At 32.8% G+C, this 21,404-nt stretch overlaps 1 protein-coding gene across 1 annotated transcript in view; it reads left to right on the top strand.

Annotated features, from left to right (window-relative positions):
- The first annotated feature begins 7,507 nt into the window (after positions 1-7,507).
- Positions 7,508-21,404, top strand: part of LOC118195835 (NADH-cytochrome b5 reductase 3-like) — a 65,630-nt gene continuing 51,733 nt past the window's right edge. The window contains exon 1 of the mRNA XM_035367168.2: positions 7,508-7,875. Coding sequence (XP_035223059.1) covers positions 7,858-7,875 — 18 coding nt within the window. The 5' untranslated portion in view covers positions 7,508-7,857. The remainder of the gene's footprint in view (positions 7,876-21,404) is intronic.

Genomic DNA, 21,404 nt, shown 5'->3' with positions numbered 1-21,404 from the left:
CTGTATGGCAGGTAAATTATATTTATCTGACGGAAGTAAGAAAGGCAGTTTTTTAAGGAAAAGTCTACTTGTAAACTCAAAACAATCCTACCAATGCATAATAACAAGTAACCCAGACATATTGCCATCTTATTACCATGTTTTTGATTTCAACAATGTTCTCAGCTGTGTTGAAAGCTATCAAATAGTATTCAGCTAAAGTAAGCAAAATAGATACGCTTCCTCTTCTCTTGCGGAATCTCGTTGCTCCACGTTTTTGTCATAAATACACATAACAAGCACTTCTTAGTAATCCTTTGCCTCATTTATTTTCCTCTTCTCCCTAGCTGCTATTCCTTACACAATATTTACTTCCGTTGGCTAAATAAAGTGTCACCCGTATCCAGTTATGTGCGCATTCCAATTTAAGATAGTCACAGGGGTCACTCTGATAAGAAACTTATGATCCATAGTTGTTTACATTCTCAGGCTTCACTGTATTTGGCGCTACGGGGTTCTCCCAACGAGATATATACTGTTATATGAAGTCGTTGGGTTCTCCGTCTGCTTTTATGAAGAACTCTAGTAGCTCTAGCAGCCGCTAGCGCGGACCTGACTCTCTTTTTCCGCCTTCCACACCTCCTTCCATACTACTCTTCCTCCTCCTCCCTTATTCTTATCAGAAGTTGAGTAAAACGATGTTTCTACATCTTGACACTCGCGAATAAAATACGATCTGTGTGTGTGTGTAGTAGCTCTAACTCCGGCATCACGAGGCACGTGACCAAGGTTCTTTAATATACTAAAGGTTAGGCCAGGAACCGGAAAAGCATGCCATTGGTTGCTGGTAGTGACGTCACCCGAGTGACAAAGATACATCGGTCGACGCGTCTGTTGCATAATTTCAGTAATGGAAAAAATGTAAACTAAAGCAAAATGATAATTTTATATGTAGTATGTATAATAACATATTGGAAATACCGGGTATATACTTTCCTTTTAAGTATTTTGTCAAAGCAAATGTTTATTTTATGTTCAGAATTCGTACGAATGCTAAAATAATTGTAAACATCCAGAGTCGTAGCTAGGGTTTTCAGCGCCCAAGGACAACTGAAGATTTCGCGCCCCTTGCTACTTGCCAAGGATGGAAAAAATTTAATTCTACAATGTCGTAACATCAGTTTGGCGCCCCTTGAATTCTGCGCCCGGGGACAGATGCCCCCCTTGCTCCCCTCTAGCTACGTCCCTGTAAGCATCTTTTTCTTAAAGGAAAGCTTTAGAATATGAAAAATGATATTTCAGTTAATGAAACTAAATATTGTAAAACGCGGTATTTTTAAATCTTTTTACGTTGTATTGCCTGCACTTAATAAATCTTGTTGAATAGAACACATGAAGGCAGAACTGCCAAAACCATGGTAATAACATAATCAAAAAGTATTTTCCCCATATGTTTTTATTGCTCATGCATTTTTTTAATAAAAATGAATTTTGATACTCTTTCAGTCATATATGATCGTGATTTTCAATTTAAATTACATATCTCAAGTAAAAAAATGTATAAAAAGATTTGAATCACCAAATTCATACTCAATTAATATAAAATTCTACAAATTTCTTTACAGCGTCAATATACTTTTTAAATAGACTTATCACATTCATTTTAAGGTGAAAAGTCACTTATATTGATTCATTTCAGATGTCAGCAGAAGTACATATATTTTCAGTATTATCTAAAAGTAATCTTTCCCTAATTCTTAATTTCAATTAAGCCTGCGTACAAATTAAATATTTTTAATAACTACTGTATTTATATCACCTTGTTCCTTAAAATACTTTTGTTATCTTCGAAGTAGTGTTCAGCATTTAAGTATTTTTCTTTCTGTTATAATTAAAAACAAATTATATAGAATCAAAATTAAAAACATATGCTACAGTTAAATAACACTGAAGAGAATAGCTTACTTACTCTTTCGCTATGTGTATTCCAACACAACACACATATTTTTTTTCCTTCAAGGTCAAGCATGGGGAAATTCACTTAGTTATGTTAATTAAATGACATCAAATTCAGTTAAATAACACTGATGGGAATATGTCACTCACTGATTCGATATTTGCATGGTAGTGTGGTCGAGAAACTGTTCTTTCCTCAGGGTGAAGCATATATCAGTTTACTTTGTACGCAATGCTTAACCCAAACATTGCTTCAATATATACAATTACTTTTGGGATGTAAAGAAAGTAACCAAAACACATAGGCATGTGACTGAAGTTGTATCAGCGAATTTAATAATTAGCTAATCATTTAGGTAGTCAATATTGGTAAACATGACTCTGAGTTTAAATATCTCATTGTGATAAAAGTCTCATTCACAAAATGAAGATTATGATAAAAAGTGATTTAAGAAGAGAAAATATTTTAATTTAAATGTAAAATATTAGTAAAATGACCTATAAATGTACAATTACATATACTAATGTATCCATTCGATCACAGTTTACACAGAATATATGTATGAAAACTACATAAATTAATTAAAAAAATGAGCAGATATTTTATCTGGTTCTAACGACTAACTCAAATGTGTCACTTCAACTAAATCAGATGTCTCACTGGGTGTAAACTGTAAACTGAGTTGCACAGTCTCTTATGAGCTTATAGCCTTTCATTTTTGGGGGAAAGGGAAGCTAAATTTTCCAATGATCGTTTCCTTGCTTCGCGAGACTAACAGCTGCTTGCTCTATGTTTTTTTAACCTAAGCTTGAATGAATCATTCGTCTCAGAAATATTTCTCTCCTGATTAACTTCAGTTTTCTGAAGTACAACTTATATAATGCATTCGTGAGTTATTTTCGCACGATGATGATAAAAGATGTAAAGTGGAACAGCATTGGCTTTCAGCACCCTTTTAGAAGTTGAATCAAGCGCATTTAGATACCGTATGTAGTCATCAGTTGTAAAATGAAGGGCACATATTCTTGAATTTTCGATGTTGGAATTATCTGCTTTTTCGCAGCGAACAGTCCATAACTTACGAAGTTCTGGATCACTTGGAAAACGATGATATGTGATACCTTGACTTCTAGTTTTCCTTCTAAATTCTGTCATAACGATACAGCACAACTTGCAATTTCTGACCAGGTATAATAGCAAATCAATAACACAAATCAATTGAAACTGTCGATGAAACGAATGTAAACAAACTCCAAGAACTAAGGACTGTCACTTACATGACGTCATGCGCACGCGGCATAAATTTTCTCCCGGCACTACGCATCGCTCTTGGGCCGCTCCTGGCACGTGACAGAGACACGATGTGACGTCACGATGATGTCGACATGGACCTTACCACAGCCGACTGTATCATGGCCTTGAAGCGAAATCAGTTTCGGAAGGTCACGTGATCGAAATAGTCGATTTCTTCCTCTTTACTATAATACCGGAGTTAAACTTTACCGAAAATAGTAGTTTGTATTAAAATAAATATAAGTAAAATTAATAAACGTGAGTAGTTCGTATGATTAACATTAAATTTTTCATAGTGCAATATTTTTACAGGCGGTAAAAATGCATATCTTCAATAATTTTTTAAACAATTTGTACTTCGTTTATGTAACTAAAAATATCATTGAGAATCACCTCATGCGAACTTTATTTATGTAATTTTGATAAAAATGAAATTCATTTATGTAATCTGAATCAAATTTATTGCCAAAATAATATAAAATCCACATAAGGGGGGGGAATTCAATAGATTTATGGATGCAAATTTTAGATTTTCATACTAGTAAAATAAATATTAAAGGAAGAATTATTTTGTAAAACTCCATGCCGCTACCATCGCATCAGCTATATAAATTTTTAAAAGTCAAATACCCATAGTCATCTCTCTTCACTCTTCACTAATAAAATCTGCATATCTCAATTTTATCAAAACAGGAAAATGAATTAAAATTCCTTAAACGCTAGAAAATTTGAATATAAAGATGAAATTACATGCACGTTATACTATAAATAGATCTTTCAAGATAATTTCAAAGAGCTAAATGCTAATTGCATTCATAAAAAAGGACAGCCATCTATTTGTACCAGTTACAATTTTATGTTGAATCACTTTTTCCAAAGCATCCAAGAGATAAGTGATTTCCCCAAATTACAGGCCTATACCACTATTAAAATTAAATTCATAAAACTTGGAGCTGTACCATATACATACATGCTACATATTATACATAATCTATGCAGAAACAAAGCATAAATCAAAATAAACAATTCAGTTATTAACTGAAATTAATTAAATTTTTTAACATTTTTATATGAACATTTTATATTAATTTTGTCATTTTTATATTTTGTATAATTATTTAACATTATTTTACAAGTTATCAAACATATTTTCTAACCGAGTTTGTAAAGTCATTCCACAAGTGCAAGAATCTGTTAAAGTAACTGTATAGTGTACTAACCGTATGTAAGATAACTTATATAAAATATCCATTTGCTTTCCTGACATAAGAAATGCGTTTTCCATGTTTTTAAGAATTTCACCAAATAAGAAATAGACAATTGAAGATTTTAATAGAGTAACTTCAGATGGAAAATTTTTTATTTCCCCCTTATCTAATTTTTTAAGAAAACCAAAAATATCATCGGCTGTATCTACTGAATGAGTACTTTGCAACAAGTCCTGGCAAATATTGCATTTTATCACCCTTAATTTTTTCATGGCATCATAACCTGAAACATAAACTAGCACTGCTAAAATATCAGAAAAAAACATTTTCTATAATAAAATCATTAATTAGTAAATTTTAATAATCAATTAATATTCGCAAAAGTAAAGATAGAATCCTTATCATAATCTGGTAAAAGAGACATTCATATTTGATGATGAAATTATAAAACGAAGCTTCTTCTCATTTTCTAATAATTGTAGGTCATTTATTTAATAATCTGAACCTGACATTTGCCGATACATTTCAAAACGTGATTCAGGAACATCAGTGTGAAATTTTCCTAACAATATGTATTTAGCTTCATAGTTTTGAAACAAACATGGAATCAATTGAATGAATGCATCTATAGTTGTTACTAATGCCTGAAATGTTTGTGGTGATAAAGTTTATTTTATTGGAACAGAATGTCAAATATGCCATTAGAAAGTAATAATCAAAATAAGGAATTCCTAATGTACTATTCCAAACAAATATTCAAAACAACACTACGCGAAACGTCCAAACTAATGTATTCGATGTTATGTTAAAACGAAATACTTGGATAATAGGATTGAGAACAGCTACAAATTTTCCCAAATAAATCTAAAAATTAAAGAAGTATAAAACGAAGTATAGATAAAAATATTATTTACCTTAGCATAAGTGATTTAAAATCACTTAATAGCAAAATATACATCCAAGAAATCCAAGACCACGAGTTCACAACCACACACTACCACAAAAATACATCGACCATCTTGATCACGTGACTTTTACGCTTCAAGGCCATTATAGAGTTGGCTGTGGGACCTTATAAGAAATAGACTAACCCAATTGCGTTTTCTCCCTCGTCTGGCGAGTTCCCGGCTGTCACCTTGATCACATTCGGAGGAGTAGGGACGACTTCCAGAAATTAGCAATGGTTGGCTATTGCAGCGCGTACAATTGTCACGAAAAAGCTGGTGGTAGTGTCTCATTTCACAAGTAAGAATTTTTAAATATTTTTATTTTTGACACTGAGATTGCTTTTTAAATACTTAGCATGTTTTTCAAGCATAATTAACGTTCTAAATAATTATAAAGCTGTTGCATGCTTTCAGGCTTGTATATATTTTTAGCTTTTTCTATAATGTAAGCGAATTTGTAACTTCTTCTTTTAGAAAATAATATTTTAAATGTGAACTAACAGAAAAATTCAATCAAGTAATTTTCCCTTACAATTACTAAAACTATAACTAATACTAAACTATAGCTAAATACTAAAATGCCTAAAAATGAATTTTTGAAAGTTTTTCTTTAAAATTTATAATTTTTTGCTGCTTTTTTAAATTATAGGTAAATTTTAATTCCTAGCATTATAACTAATCAAAAATAAGAATATTTAAAAACGAAAAGTATACATCTTATATAGCTGGTTTTGTTGTTAAAAGCTTAGCTTATAAAGTAAAATGTAATATCTGTTTCTCAGCTTAAGTTTCAACAGAACCATATGATGGTTTGCTAGGTTTCAAATATTATAAATCTGGATGTAAAGGTTTGACTTCTCCTTCCAGTGACGTCCGAATGATATGAAGAAATAATTTTTAGGCAGACTGAAGAGGAGTTTAAATTGAATAAAAAAAATATTATAAATTTCATGACTCTAAAAGTCTTAAAAAGCGTAGGAACACATATATTTCCTTCTCTTCAAGACCATATCTATGATGATGGGCCAGATAAAAAACCACCTGATTAAATTAATTAAAGCAGTGATATTTCAATATTTAAAAATCAGAATGCATCATGCAGTTGCATGTTACGATGAATCTAAACAGAGAGAAAATATTCGAAGCAGATTTACTAAATTAATTTTATTTAAGCATCAATAAACCATATTATCTGTTTCTCTTCCTCTCTCTCTCTCTAAATAAATATATATATAGGTGTGTGTATTTACATTAATAGATAAATAGATATAATCTTGTTTTCACAAATATTTGAAATAAAAAGTGAAGTAAGCGAATTTTTCAATGCAACAAATATCCTAAATTGTTTACTTTCATACATATGTATTTATGGATGTATAGTCATTCTACTTAAAGTATTTACAGGTATATAAAATTACAAGGTTACTTTAGGCGCATTAATAAAAGTTTAAGATTGGACATATAATATCTTGTATTTTATGGTAATTATTTTTTTAATTTATTTCTAGTTCCGCATAAGATTTTTTTATTTACTGCGAATTTTTTAAAAAATTTTTCATTACACTCAGAAAAGTTTATGCTCCGAATTTTATGAGTTATTAATATTGTCATAAATGATCATCTTTTAAAACCATAATAATTTTGAAAATAAACATTTGAAATGATAAATATTTGCTACTACTGCCTGAAAATGTTCACAAAATTAAAAAAAAATTACCAAATCTTGTTTAATTTTACCTTATTTGTTTCATAGCATCATGTGCTATCAATCTTACTTAATTTTACTTTATTTGTAGGCAAAAGTAAATTCATAAATTTTTTGTTTAGAGATTTAACCGTTTTATCAAAGTAATGATGTTTAGACAAGAATTACGCTTATGCTCAAAATGCAGTAAAAAAAATACTCAAACTGCACTAAAAAGTAGTTTCATGAGATATATAAAATCTTATTAGCAAAAACTGTGATTTTTATTGTCTCATCATTTATACAACGTATCACATTTAATAATTAAAAAGAGTTATGTGATACAAACGCCATATGTTTTAATGTCACGATAAACTAAATCGTCTCTACTCTCTCTTCCCGACATGTGTGTGACGCACGCCCCACCCACTGGGTTAGTCTATTTCTTATAAGGTCCATGGATGTCGACTATTCATCGCAGGTTTTCCTGTAATGTGCTGACTTTGTTGATTTTACTAACTTTGTACTTCGGCAATCTCTTGTAAAATCCAAACGCTTTCCTTACGCTATCGCGCTGGAAAAGTTAGGTTGTTGTGGTAATGATCGTAGAGTGTCTTTAAAAGTACCTGCTATTATTTATTTCTATATTTGGACAATAGGAAGCTATTAAACGGCACATTCCTTCTGTATTCCGTGCCGTATGTCCTTTTGTCCTTATTTTTATGTTTGAGGAACTTTAAAATATTTATCGGAGTCAAAGCGTTATATTGTTGATAGTGTTTAACAATTATGTTCACAGCTGGAAATGTAAGTTAAAAAAACTCTTATTAAAATTATTATTAATTTTTTTATTTGTGAAGCAAAATCGAAATGAATATTTGGTTGTATGCGATTTATCCAAGATTAGATAATTAGTAATAATTTCGGCGATTATTAACATCCTGATCAACACATTTGATTACTATATTTATTACCTTGATTTAAAGTTAGAAGGAGGAATTTGTTTCAGTGAGAGAAAAATGGTCCGTATAGTTTATGCAATTACGCTCACATACTCCCCATTATTGCGCGAGAAGATAAGCACAGAGTAAAGTGGAATCTGTGTAATACGATGTGAGGCAGAAATATTGTACAAGCACAGAAACTGTTTATATATAGACACTCTTTTTTACTAGATGTGAGATTTTCCAAGTGAAAATGCTTGTTGAAATTCTTTCAGTTACTGTAATCCATTTTAGAAATGGTAAAAAATTCTGGTAAACATTTGGATGACAAAGATTTGAATGATATCTATACTTTGAAAAATTGCTGTAACTTACATGTGTTAATGCTTTTCTCTTAGAGGAAAATTAATTACATTACACTAAAGAGTAACTTATGTTCTTCAGTATTTTTTTAGTGTTAGTGTAGTCCGTATTGATGAAAAGGAATGTGTTATAAAAATACTAAAAGAAGTCTGGGGTTGAATGGTTTTAGAAGGGAATGCCAAATGGAAATTGAGTTAAAAATTTACATTTATTATTAATGAGAAACAAATTATCACAGTATCTGAGGAACAGTCCTTTTTTGCTTGAGAGAATTAATTATTCTACCTCTTAATTTCAGTAGTAGCAGTTTGAATGATATGTAATTTTAGACCAAGATCTTTTTCATTAATATTATTGCAGATAATTTATTTTTCAAGGGTTGGTTGCATTACGATTGAAATGTGTATTGCAAACATCAATTAGTTATGTTAACTTCTTTTTATTCATACAGAACCAAAATATCGACTTAATGAGCCCCAGATATCTTGTGTGGTTTTTCAGTTCAAATGCATGTTAACCTTAAGTTACATTTAACCTTTTTGCAATCAGTCACATGGTTATATGATGATTCGATTCAGATATGTCTGTAATTTTATCATCATCAACTTGAGGAGATTTGAACATTGGTCATATTCAAGTGAAAAATCTCTGGGCTGAAATTTTTTAAACCAGTTCTGACACATGTGTTCTTTTAAGCAATCAGTACATAAACTTCACATATCTCTTTGTCAGCCTCAGCTGCCTTCTTACCTTGAAAATAAAAAAGTAAAATATGTCAAAAATGTTCATTTTTGCATCTTATGTTACAGTTGACTGTAAACTTAACAGTTGTAACAGAAAACTATACGGAATTTGTTTCTGTGGAAGCCTAAAAGTGTCAGCTGCCAGATCTTGAAAGAAAAAAATATGTATAAGATTGACAGAAGAATAACAATACGAATATAACGTTATCTATTTAAGTAAACTAAAATTACTTTCTTGCCAACCCAATATTAAGCATTATAAGCATGTGCTTACAGGGTACCAAGGTAGAAAATAATGCATAATGGAATTTTTTTTTACAGGAAAAATTATGATGTGTCCCTTCCTTTCTTTTTTGTTTCTGTATTTTTAGGTCAAGAAAGGTTTTTCTGTATTGAATCCTTGTTCTTGGCATCAGTTGACTTTTAATCCAGTTTGCTGCTTTGAAGGATGAGATTTTTATATTTTCCTTTCATCGGGGATGTATCAAGAATAAATAAATCAATCTATGGAGGGGGGGGAAGCATGTTGTGTAAAATACAGAATTCATAGAATTGAAAAGAAACATCAAAATATATGGTTAAAGAAAGAAGCCATAGGTTAGACAGATTTAATATAAAATTCTATTTTGAATTTTACATGAGATATGCATCAATCTAATATTTTTAAATCATAATTATTATTATTTACTGTTTTTAAGAAATGAGTAAATGACTGGTTAAGTTACAGACTGGCAGCATAATAGGTACACATGCAAAAAGGAATGATGTTAATTTTACCCCATAATTTATTTAGCTCACAAATATAAATTATGAAAATATTACAACACAAAAAATAATAAATATACATAAACCTTTCTGGGAAGTACTCTTATGCATGCCTTCAGTTGGCGACAAATTTCTCACCAAACATTTTCGGCGATAAACTCCATGGCGCCATATTACTGTCTAAGTTTTTTTACACACAATTGTTGCCAAAAATCCAAAACAAAAAAATTAGATAGCAGAAACGTAAAGTTTCTAACCAAAAATCTTTGACAAGAGTTGGTGTACACTATTTTAACTTTAAAAAAATCAGAGAATTGCACAATCTATGCAGCATAGGAATCTAGGAATTACGCACACCTCGCTAAAATAAACTAACATAACAACAATAAATTTCAAACAATACCATGTACACAGCGTTCTGTTTTAACTTTAAAAAAATCAGTGAATTGCACTATCTAGGCATCGCACACAGCCTCGGCATTGTGCACAAATCAACAAAATAAACTAAAATAAATTACAAACTATTAAAAAAACAACAATAATGACGGAAATTCATAGCAAAAAAACAATGAACATAACATTCTACAAAATAAGAACAACAATAAAATAAAGTGCACTTACCATTGTGGATGCTTCTTCAAACAGCAGAAATATCAATTTCAAACATTAGTAAATCTGCTAAAAGTATATTTATGCGTACCTCTTGGCGTTTTTTGACTGTACATGGATACCAAGTTTGTGCAATTCTTTGACTTGTGTAGCGGTGACCAAAAATCGCTGCTACACAAAGTCAAAATAACAAGACAAAGAATTGCACAAACGCGGTATCCATATACACATCGACCTTCACTTCAAAAAAATCCCAGAATTGCACAAAATTGACATTGCACACTCTCTTTATCCATATACACAATCAGTTTTTCACTTAAAAAACATCAGAGAATTTATCCATGTACACATCGAACTATCTTCGCTTAAAAGTCAAAGGAGCAGCCAACCAAAAAATATATAATCCCAAGAAACTACTTTTAAATCAAACAATGAAATAATATAAAAAAGGAAATTCATCTTTGCGCTACACAAAGGAAATATCTACTTTATTTACGAATTAACACGTCTTCGGTCAAACAAAATTCCTTAACAGGAAAGGAAACAGGTCCTAGAAACAGGACACTTAATAATGGCTACTAAGTAAACCTTCATTTACACACCAGTCAAGTAATGCTCTTTTTCCCTTTCTTTCCAAATTGTACAGAAACTTCAAATTAATCTTATTTTATTCAGCCAGTTTACTGTCTAAACCAGAAAATGAGCAATGTACTTCCTAACCAACACGCATGACAAGCCCTTACAAATTCACCACAATCATGCAACTGATTTTGTCATAATAGGGTTTCCATAACACTCAACTACTCAAGCTACCATAAATAAATCACCACTTGGTGATAAATGAAACAACAATTTGGCGATAAATGAAACGGCAACTTTGCGATAGAAAGGGTACCCTTCTCTCTACTCTAACCACAAAACTCATCAGTTTCCACCACCTTATCCTTTCCCCCTATCTTCTGAGACACAGAGCATACAAAGTCCAGCATTCCAAAAATTCCCAAAATACACTTCGATCCACATAAACACAGCTGTGAACAAAAGACTCGTTAACAACTCCAATATCGTACCTTTTAATAAATTTACCTTGCACACAATCCAAAATAGGCAACTGAAATTTTGTCATCATGTCTTTCATTGCAACATAAGCCATTTCAGAACACCCATCAAACCAACCACTCCAGCAAAATCAAGTTTAAACATCAAAAGAGTTGCTATACAAACAACATTGCAGAACACACAATCATGCCAAAAACCAGCGCAGAACACATATCGGCCACATTTGGTGATGCTATACATCTGAGGGCGTATGTAAGAGTAGTACCCCTTTCTTGAACTTTAAAAATATATTGTCTAACCTTAAACACTCATGTCAGAAATTTCATAAACAAAATTGTTTTGCTATATATAATTTTTTATAAAAGATATATTTGCTGAAGTTTTTTTTCCTCTGTCCCCGTTTAATTCTTTTACGTCCATAATTTTCTTGTTTCCGTCGGCTGTAATTTTTTGGGTACTTATGTATTATCGCAACCAGGTCAAAGTTCGCATAAATTGCGAAATTTGGCAACCCTACGTGTTATACGTAGTTTTGTAAAAAGAGCATGTGGAGATTCAAAAAATTTTCCTGCATTTTCGTGCAAATTTTTGTAATTTATGAGAAAATAGCAGTGTACATGGATAAAGTGAAGTGTGTGCGCAATGCCATTTTTGTGCAATTCTGGGATGTTTTTTTAAGTAAAAATAAGTCGACATGTACATGGTTATGGCGAATACGGTTTTTAATCAGTGCTAAAAGCAATAGCCAAAAGATTTCCGCCGAAAAAATAATTCTGCAACTTATTCAAATTCGAAACCGGAAGGGTTTAATTGCTATTTTATATTTTAAAAGAAAATAATATAAAAAACTGTATTAAAAATTATCTGTAATTAATAAATGTACATTTTCTTTCTATTCATACTTTTTTACTCAAACTTACAAATAGCGTCAAAACTTACGAATAGCGTCAACCTGGTTGCGATAATACGTAAGTACCACTTTTTGCCTCACCTTGCCCTGTACCTTTGTGCTGTAACTGGAAAGCATGTACAGCTATCATCAGAATGTCTGGAGTTCAAATCCTGTAGAGGGCATCATTAATTTTTGGTATTGCCTGCAGTGGCGTAGCGAGGGAGGGGGCAAGGGGGTTTATGATGCCCCGGGCGCCGCTCGCAGAGGGACGTCAAATGGTCTCCAAACAAGATTTTCATCATGTCAGTGTGTTTTTTTTGGGAGAGGGGGGCGCCAGTTATGCTCGCTACGCCACTGATTGCCTGCTTCAATTAACCTAACGAGTCTACAAAGTGACTGATAAAATTCACCTTTTAGAAAGTTCCTGATTTATTAAAATTTGCACCTTGCCAGTTTCATTTCTGCAAAATCATTTATTTGATTCCATGAATGTATTGATCCTCAGAATACAGTGATATCCTTCACTTTTTCGACTATATGAACTTCATTGCATAGTTAGTGTCAAGGTTGAGTGGAAAACTTCTTTTCTGCATTGTGAACTCTTCATATTCTACTACTGAAGTAAAAGCAAAATCATTATTTTTAGTAAGCATGTGATTTATTTTCCATTTAAACCAGTAAGGAATATTTATCTATGTTTGACAAGATCCATCGCAAAAACGAATTGTAAAGTCATAAAATGCGACTGAGATGCACTGTCAAATATCACGCTTCCGCTAACATAATCATTCAGCATCTGTGACTTTTGAAAGGAATTCCCGACTGTGAGCTTGGCAAGATATCCTGGGCTGCTGAAGTTTTTCCGCACAAAAGACTATTATTTCAGACCATCACAATAGATAATTGTGTACAAGCATAAAAAATATTTTGATTTGCATAATGATTGTGCTTGCTGCTTAAACAATTTATACAAAGTGCATTTGTTTAACAATCCTGAATCTTTGCATTGGAGTCATTATTAAAAATAAGGAACTATTATATACAAAATGCGACTGTTTACATAATATGCATGATTAACTGTTTGATTTTAACATGAAATTTCTGGTTTTATTTGAAATGTTTTTGGTGATGATAATTAAACTCTACGCAAATTTTCGAACAGTTGTAATTGTTTTTCTAAATATTCCATGAGCATTCGAAATGTTTGAATGACAATTTTTATTTAACAATTAATTGATGCATTAGTTCATTAGCTTCTAATTTTAGTAAGTTAAACCCCCTTAGGTTTTTATTCAAAACATCAACTAAATTTCTAAGACTCTTACATGATTCAGTATGTATTTTCTTAAAAAGTTCAGCTTAAAATAATTATAAGAATTAACAAATGTTGATTTTGATTTCTCTCATTTAAAATCTCAACGGCTAAAAATTGTCTTCTGGAGTTTCTGCAGCATTTGCTTCTCCTTTCAACAAAGAATGCAAATAGAACAATTTTTTAAGTATCATTTAAAAAAGAGTTATTTGTAATCAAACTATCAAATTGTTTAAAATTACTCCAATTCTCAGTACAACCTTCAAATTGTGATAAGCTTAAAACATATACCGTAGTAGAAATATAATTATAATTCTCAGTCTTCCATTATCAATTAAAATCTATAAATTAAAATTTAATGATGATGTTTGTAAGCTTTTTATTTCTTTTAATTGGTCTTCGAATTCTTCATATTCTAAACCCACAATTTCATCAGCAGCAGCATCGCACTATTCTTTCGCAGTCTTTTGTAAAATTTTGTAAGTTTTTTAATCACTTTCATCTGGAAACCAGAAAAAACGTAAATAGTCTATCCTCTTCCGCTATTCCTATGGTCAAAAATACTCCCTAAATGTCCCAGCTGAATGCATATTCATATTCGCGAAATCGCAAGATTGCATCCAAAATTCTGGGATTCAACGGTGGCCCAGGATTCAAGCATTCATTAAGAGATTTGCACCCATTACCTTTTGACGATGCATCAAAAACCAATTTGACTTTCGTAATGTCCCTATCTGATCTTACTACAGCTGAATGAGACATATAATAAGAATTCTCTTCTAAGCCGGAAAGACATTCTTTAACAATATTCAGTTTTAATTGCTCCTTAACTATATTCTTATATTCATTATAAACCCAATCATTTTCTTTCATTTTTATACTTAAGTTACGAAATCGTCGTTTTGCTACCGCTATGTTGTTGGACAAGTTTTCTGGTTTACCATCCCAGAATAATTTAGTTGTATGCATTCCATTTTCATATTTTAAATTACTTTCAAATTGAGAAATAAATTCCTCATTAAATTTGAAATCTCCACTATGAGTATCATTTATCCCCATTGAATCTAACTGCCAAAATTGCGTTAGTTTTTCATTCAATGCGGTGCAACATTCAATTTTCATAATAGAAATATCCCGATTGGCATTTAAATCTGATGAAGGGATTCGACCTTGAACAGCCTTTCCAAACAGAATATCAATCAAATACAAAGATTTGTTTAATCGCTCCTTTTCTCCCGTATGAATATCCCGAAAATACTGTGCTCCAATAAGCAGGGACATTTCATTTCCTGACGATTTACTTAAGTTTGACAATTGAATGTTCTTCGTCGAAAATATTTGCATTAATTTGTTATGTGATACTTTAAACTGCGATCCAGAAATACAGTCAGTCAAAAGTGCTCCAATCGTTATTTTCTTGTCCGAATCACATAAATTACAAAGTGTAAACCGAACTACATCATACGTTTTTTGTACTGGCACTCTAGAGCCGAAAATGTAAACAGCTAGACTTTCTTGTCGAATTACGAGTAATTTCATTTTGACGGCTAATTCTTTTCTCAAAAAACATCTCTGTGACGCATTATCTAACAAAATATTAATCTTCTTACTTTTATTACTGCCGAGCAAGTTTCGAGTAGTATGTCGCAATCATCTGATTCAGTCACACATGCTATGGAAGACACAACATTTAATTTATTCATGTCGACAGTCTGACGAGATTCCTGAGTGGAGGAAGAAGAATAAACATTGGGTTGATCGCAAATCAATTTGTGATGCATAAAACATTTACAACTTCCACAAATAGTTTTTGTTTTACACTGCTTATATGCATGCCCCTTCGAAAGGCAGGCATAACACATACCATTTTTTCTAAGGATTAATTTTCTCTGTTCTACTGATAAGGGACAAGAGGTAGAATTGTGATCTATTTTCGGTTTTGTACAAAATATAAATTTTTTCACATCAACAATAAATGCAGAAGTAGTTGGAATGTTCGAATTTAATTTATTTTTCCCGTTATAATCAACTTTGGTTTTATTAAATCTCCCATACTTTTGATTAGGTTTTTGTAGAGGATTAAATTTAGGTTCCATTCGCGAATCTGAAGTGTTTAAATTAAAGTCTCTACTTAAGTACTAGTTACATTAACGACAGTGAATTTCAATCTTTAAAAATTTCAATAAATCAGATATTTTGTTTTCATCTTCCGAATGTGTTTTACGAGAAAATTCTAAGGACAAATCTTTGGGTATCGATTTTAACAACATGGGATACAATAGACAACTGTAACTATTAGGATTAATTCCGTTATTTTCTAATCCTCGAATATGTGTTTTGCATTCTGAGTAAAGTCTACGCAACGCTACAATGTCATATGATTTTCGTACTGGACTTAAGTCTAAAAGTCTTGCCATATGCGCATCTATAATAATATCTTTTCAACCAAAGCATTCTTTTAATATGTTCAAGGCAATTCATAGTTTTCAGAACTTAACGCTAAACCACGTAGAGCTACCTCAGCTTCGTCTGTTAAGTACGATTTTAAATAACTAAACTCCTCTACATTACTAAGATTCACATTTTTATGGATAGCTACTTTAAACTGAGAATAAAATTCGTTAAACCTTAATATATTGCCATTGTATTGAGGTATCTGCAAGCGAGGAAGTTGTACTGTATTCTGCTGTTCACTTCTGGTTTCTACAACATTCGTTCTTTCAGTTTCGTTAACAACTTCACTTTCTTTCGTTTTCAGGATTCTATTCGCACGAATTTTCCAAGTAATAACTATTATCTTTATATTCTTGCTGTTTTTCAATTTCCTTTTCTATTTCTTCCGTTTTGCACAGTTTTAGAAATTCCTCGTTAAGATACTCTAAATTAGCTTCCTTATCTAAAAGTTTCGCTAAAAGTTCATCAATTAAATCAACTGATCTTTCCTGTTTGTTTATTTCAGTTTCTAACAATTTCATAGTGTCAGTTGCGGCACATCTGACAGGTGCTCTAATCGTTTTTAAAGCTTCAATATCCATCATAACAATTTAAATTGTTCAATTCGCTAAATAGGCCCACCAGCAGCTGAGCGGTAAAGTCATTGAACACTGGTAGTTCGGTCCGAGGTACGAATCCCGCGAACGGGCTGGCTGCATGGGTGTTTTCGTGGTTTTCCCCATGTGTACCGTGTATGAGCCAGTTTTCCTTAGAAAGTCCTCCATGAAAGCATCCCTCCCCTTAGGCAGATAGATAGCCCTAGTGTGCTTTGCCATAATTAAATACACACACACCACAATTCGCTAAATATGTTTTTCAGTATTCAATTTGCAATTTACTTTATCTAAAGGTCTCTTCCGGATTATCGGCGCCAAAACTATTGTAAATATGCATATACATTCTTTTTCGCGTTCGCTAAAATATTCTAAAACTCAATATTCAAATCAAGTAATAAAGAAATTTCGTTTACCTGTCAGACACCTCATTGATTCTCTCTTTTTGTCATTTTATCCAATTTTTATTGACGACACAAATAGCTGCATTTACAATAAAGAAACACATATAAACTTAGTTCGTAATTCGCACTTAATTTCCTGTTGCATAACTCACAGTCATCAAAGTTCTGAAGTCCTCAAAGGAATTCAGGTGCACACAGCGCTGTCTGGTGCAATACAGTTTCTACGCCATATAAGTACAAATATTACTAATTTGTAGATCCTAACAAGTTGCATTTTTTGTGTTACAGAGTGGCATTAACAAATGGTTTACTTAGATATAGTTTTATTTTATGCATACTATGCACATAAAACAGTCTGCCCCAAAAATATATATGCACCCAGAAGTCGAGGCACAATCACGAAACTTGGCAAGAATGTAGTCTGGTAACAGATATGCAAATGATTTTAACCACTTGCGCTAAAAAGACGTTCCACACATGTCGAGATGCTTTTGTCTCAAACCGCGAGCGACGTGAACACCACGTCGCTAGGCATTTATCGCAAAAATGAAAACGTGGTGCACACATCGCCTAACAACGAGATTGTTTATTTCTCGAGTTACAGCTCTGGATTGCACTTGCAGACACGGAGCGGCGTAAATGAGACACTTTACTGCTTGTTATGTTGTAGCGCACGGCACCGCAACCGCAAGTTTAGTCATAATGCAAGTGGTTAATTCCAACGCCAATGAGACAAGAGAAAGCGCTGTGTGCATATGAGGTGTACAGCTGGGAGAGTTTAACAGCATGATTGCAACCAATGGCAGTACGAACAGTTGTCGGACTTTTTAGAAGGGGCGTATTGTAGGCCTCAGAGAAGCAGGTTCAGTGAACAAGCGTATCAGCTACCACCTCGGTCAAAGTGATATAGTAGTTGCTCGGAGTTGGTGACAGAGGGTCACCAAAGGGGTAGTCTACCATTGCAGAATATCAGGGCATCCCAGGAACACAAATGAGCATGAGAATTGTGCAATCATAAGCGGAGCCATTTCTGTACCAACAACATAACTGCAATCGATAAAACAATATTTACCACCTTCTAGGCATCTGGTGTATCGAAGAAAACCATTGGGAGATGACTGGCTGATGCTAGTATGTTCTGCTGATGTCCATTAAGCCACCTACTACTGACCTCGCATTATAGGCAGTGTCAATTGGATTTTCGCCAAACTTAGGCAAGCTGGAGTGTGACCGACTGATCTTCAACGATGAATCCCAATTCAGTCTCAGTGCTGATGACCAACATGCATGCATGTGGAGGCGGCCAAGCCTGGGGTCTAATCTGGTATTTGTTGTTGAGCAGCATATGGTGATTATGCAAGGTGTGGCAAGCAATTTTTTGGGACTCGCAGTCATCTCTAGTCATCCTTCAAGGTACTGTGATGGCTTGCAGTTACCTGGACCTCATTTTAATGTTAGTGGTACTGCCTGTGCCATTGAGTCGCCCGGGTGCCATTTATCAGCAAAACAATCCTCACCAATATACTGAAAGACTCTCCCTACAGTGTTTTCGAGGATATGACGTACTCCCATGGCCTGCCAAGTCAGCAAACCTCTTGCCTATAGAGCACATTTTGGAAATGCTTCGAAGGTAACTGCAGCCGTCCCGAAATATTGGTGAATTAAACTGCCCAGTTGCGAAGATTATGGTATAATCTTCCACAGGGGATCATAGGAGACCTATTTGATTCGATGTCATGTATTTTCTCTTGTGTAGCTGCCAGAAATGGCTATACTACTTACTGATTTAATCTTTTTCATGCCATAACTTCTAAAAACCATCTTTTGTTCTGAATTAGTAATCATTTGTTTATCTCCTCGTACAATACATGCATATAGTTTCATTATAGTAATTCGTTTTCTTCTGGGTGCATATATTTTTTATGACAGAGTGTATATCAGTGGATTTTTTCCCACAAACAAAATAAATAAAATTTTAATATGGGATGGTATATCACCTTATCTAATGCAGTTTTTGTATCAGTGTTTAACCTTCTTTGTCAGGTGATCCAGTATTGTAGGGGATGGTACCTGTCATTCCTCTTGAAAGGCACTTCTGATTTTCTTGAAAGACACTTCTGAGTATAAGAGGGATTTATAGTATCTTTGCTGATAAGACTTTTAATTATTCTCTTCAATCCTTCATATGCTTAGAATTCATGAATGTACATTCTGTTTAATAATTGCATTTTTTGGGGAGACAGTGTGTTTATTAGTGTTGCAAAGTTGATTTTTTATAACTATCAAAAGCACGTAATTAAATTATATTGAAATCTGTTTCTTTTCATGCATTAACAGTAAAACTAGAACATGGCATTTTGAAAAGCTTATGTTATTTTTAATACTTTTATGATGGTACTAATTGTTATTAGCTTCAGTCTTGTAACTATTGCATTGTTGTGGTGTTCCATTATAAAGTCCTTTGGTATGTAACGTTAAATCTCAATACTAGTATAAAGTCCATGGCATTTTTTGAATAGGCTTTATTGTAAACACAGCAACAACTACTATATATTGATTTTATTATTTCTGTATACTGTTTCTGCCATTCCTCAAACATTCAGTGTGCTTACTCAGCAGTTGCATTTGATGATAGAGTACAAAGCCTGAGATCTGGATTCGTAGGGATTGGTTTGCGATATCCGAAAACCTTCACATTTGTGGCTTTCATATTCATCATCATGCTAGGTGGGCATAAAATATGGCAAGCATTTTTTTAAAGTATCTGGAGACACATCCTCCCACAATCTTGCTATGCTCCACACAGAAGATTTTCTACTAAACTATTTCAAAAATTCTTGAATAATCTTGCCATTATTCAAGAAATTTAACATGGTTTCTAAAAATTCTACTTTATATTTGCATTTCGGCGAGCATGCTATTCCGATATCCACAGGCTGAATGCTGAAGGTACAGTTTGGAGAAAAGAAAAATGTGGATACATTATCTTTCATTAAAACCTTAAGTGAAATATGAGCCAAATAGTCATCTACAATCAGGACTATTTTTTCATTATCAGGTAAACCAACCGAATTCTTCCGAGCTTCGTGTATGAAATGATTTTCAAACCAATCATTCATTAACACTTGTGTCATCCATGTTCTTTTGTTTGCACAATATAACGAGAAACTCTTTACTCTTTGAGGTCGTGTATTTTTTCCAATTACGAAAAGTTTACACTTGTGCATTCATGCAGCATTTGCGCATATTAAAATTGTTAGTCTCGCTCTGGAATCTTTGACACAAGTTGGAGCTTTTTCTATAGAAGTTGCTAAGACATTTTGTAGTACATATTGCCATAAAAGACCAGTTCCATCAGCATTGTAAATTTGTTCTGGAGATAACTTTAAACTGTTAATGAGTTCAATGAATTCATCTGCAAATAGTTCAGCAGATTTAGTATCAGCTGAAGCTTTTCCATCTGAAATTCCTAATTGCCTTATACCACGGTGATTTTTAAATTTGGTAAACCAACATATTGAATATGCCCACTCAGTTTTTAAGTTCATTTCTTTGTGAAATATTTTAGCTTAAGCCATTAGCATTGGACCCGTCAATGGCACGCCCTCCCTGTGATGCTGTCTGACTCATTCAATCATCACTTTGTCATGATCTTCACTTTTAGCTTAATTGTTCTGTTGTTCATTGCAAATGGCGTGAAAAAAGTTCCTATTTTGGTTTTGTTCTGTCATATACAGTTGACTTTCCAATGCCATACTCCTCACATAATTTTGAGACAGATATACCTTTAGCCATTTCTTGCAGCAACTCCACTTTTGTTTAAAGGACATTGAAACATGCTTTCACTTTGTAGATCCTGTTGCAGCTTCACAATTAGAAACTATTTTCGACAAAATCGAAAGTTGAAAATCTGGTATTCGTAAATTGCTATAATAAAAACAGCTTGAAAAAAAATCATGGATCAAATCAGAAGTTAAGGAATAGCTCAATTTGCTATATTGACTGAAATTCCTTGAATTCAGGAAAGTATAATTTTAGCCTAGCTTAGTGGCATCCACTATACATTATTGGCTGTGTATCATGAGATTGGCGACGAAAGACAAGTTGTTCTGCTAAATTTTATCTTGCTTCTATTGCACACCGAGACAGTTAAGCCCGATTGTATTAGGTTAGTTATTATATTTATGTCTATTTCTTG

This window comes from Stegodyphus dumicola, chromosome X2 (genome assembly GCF_044657685.1).
Source record: "Stegodyphus dumicola isolate Sdum_Otavi_A_Nest chromosome X2, ASM4465768v1".
Classification (NCBI taxonomy): domain Eukaryota; kingdom Metazoa; phylum Arthropoda; class Arachnida; order Araneae; family Eresidae; genus Stegodyphus; species Stegodyphus dumicola.
This window is presented reverse-complemented; position numbering and strand designations above follow the sequence as displayed.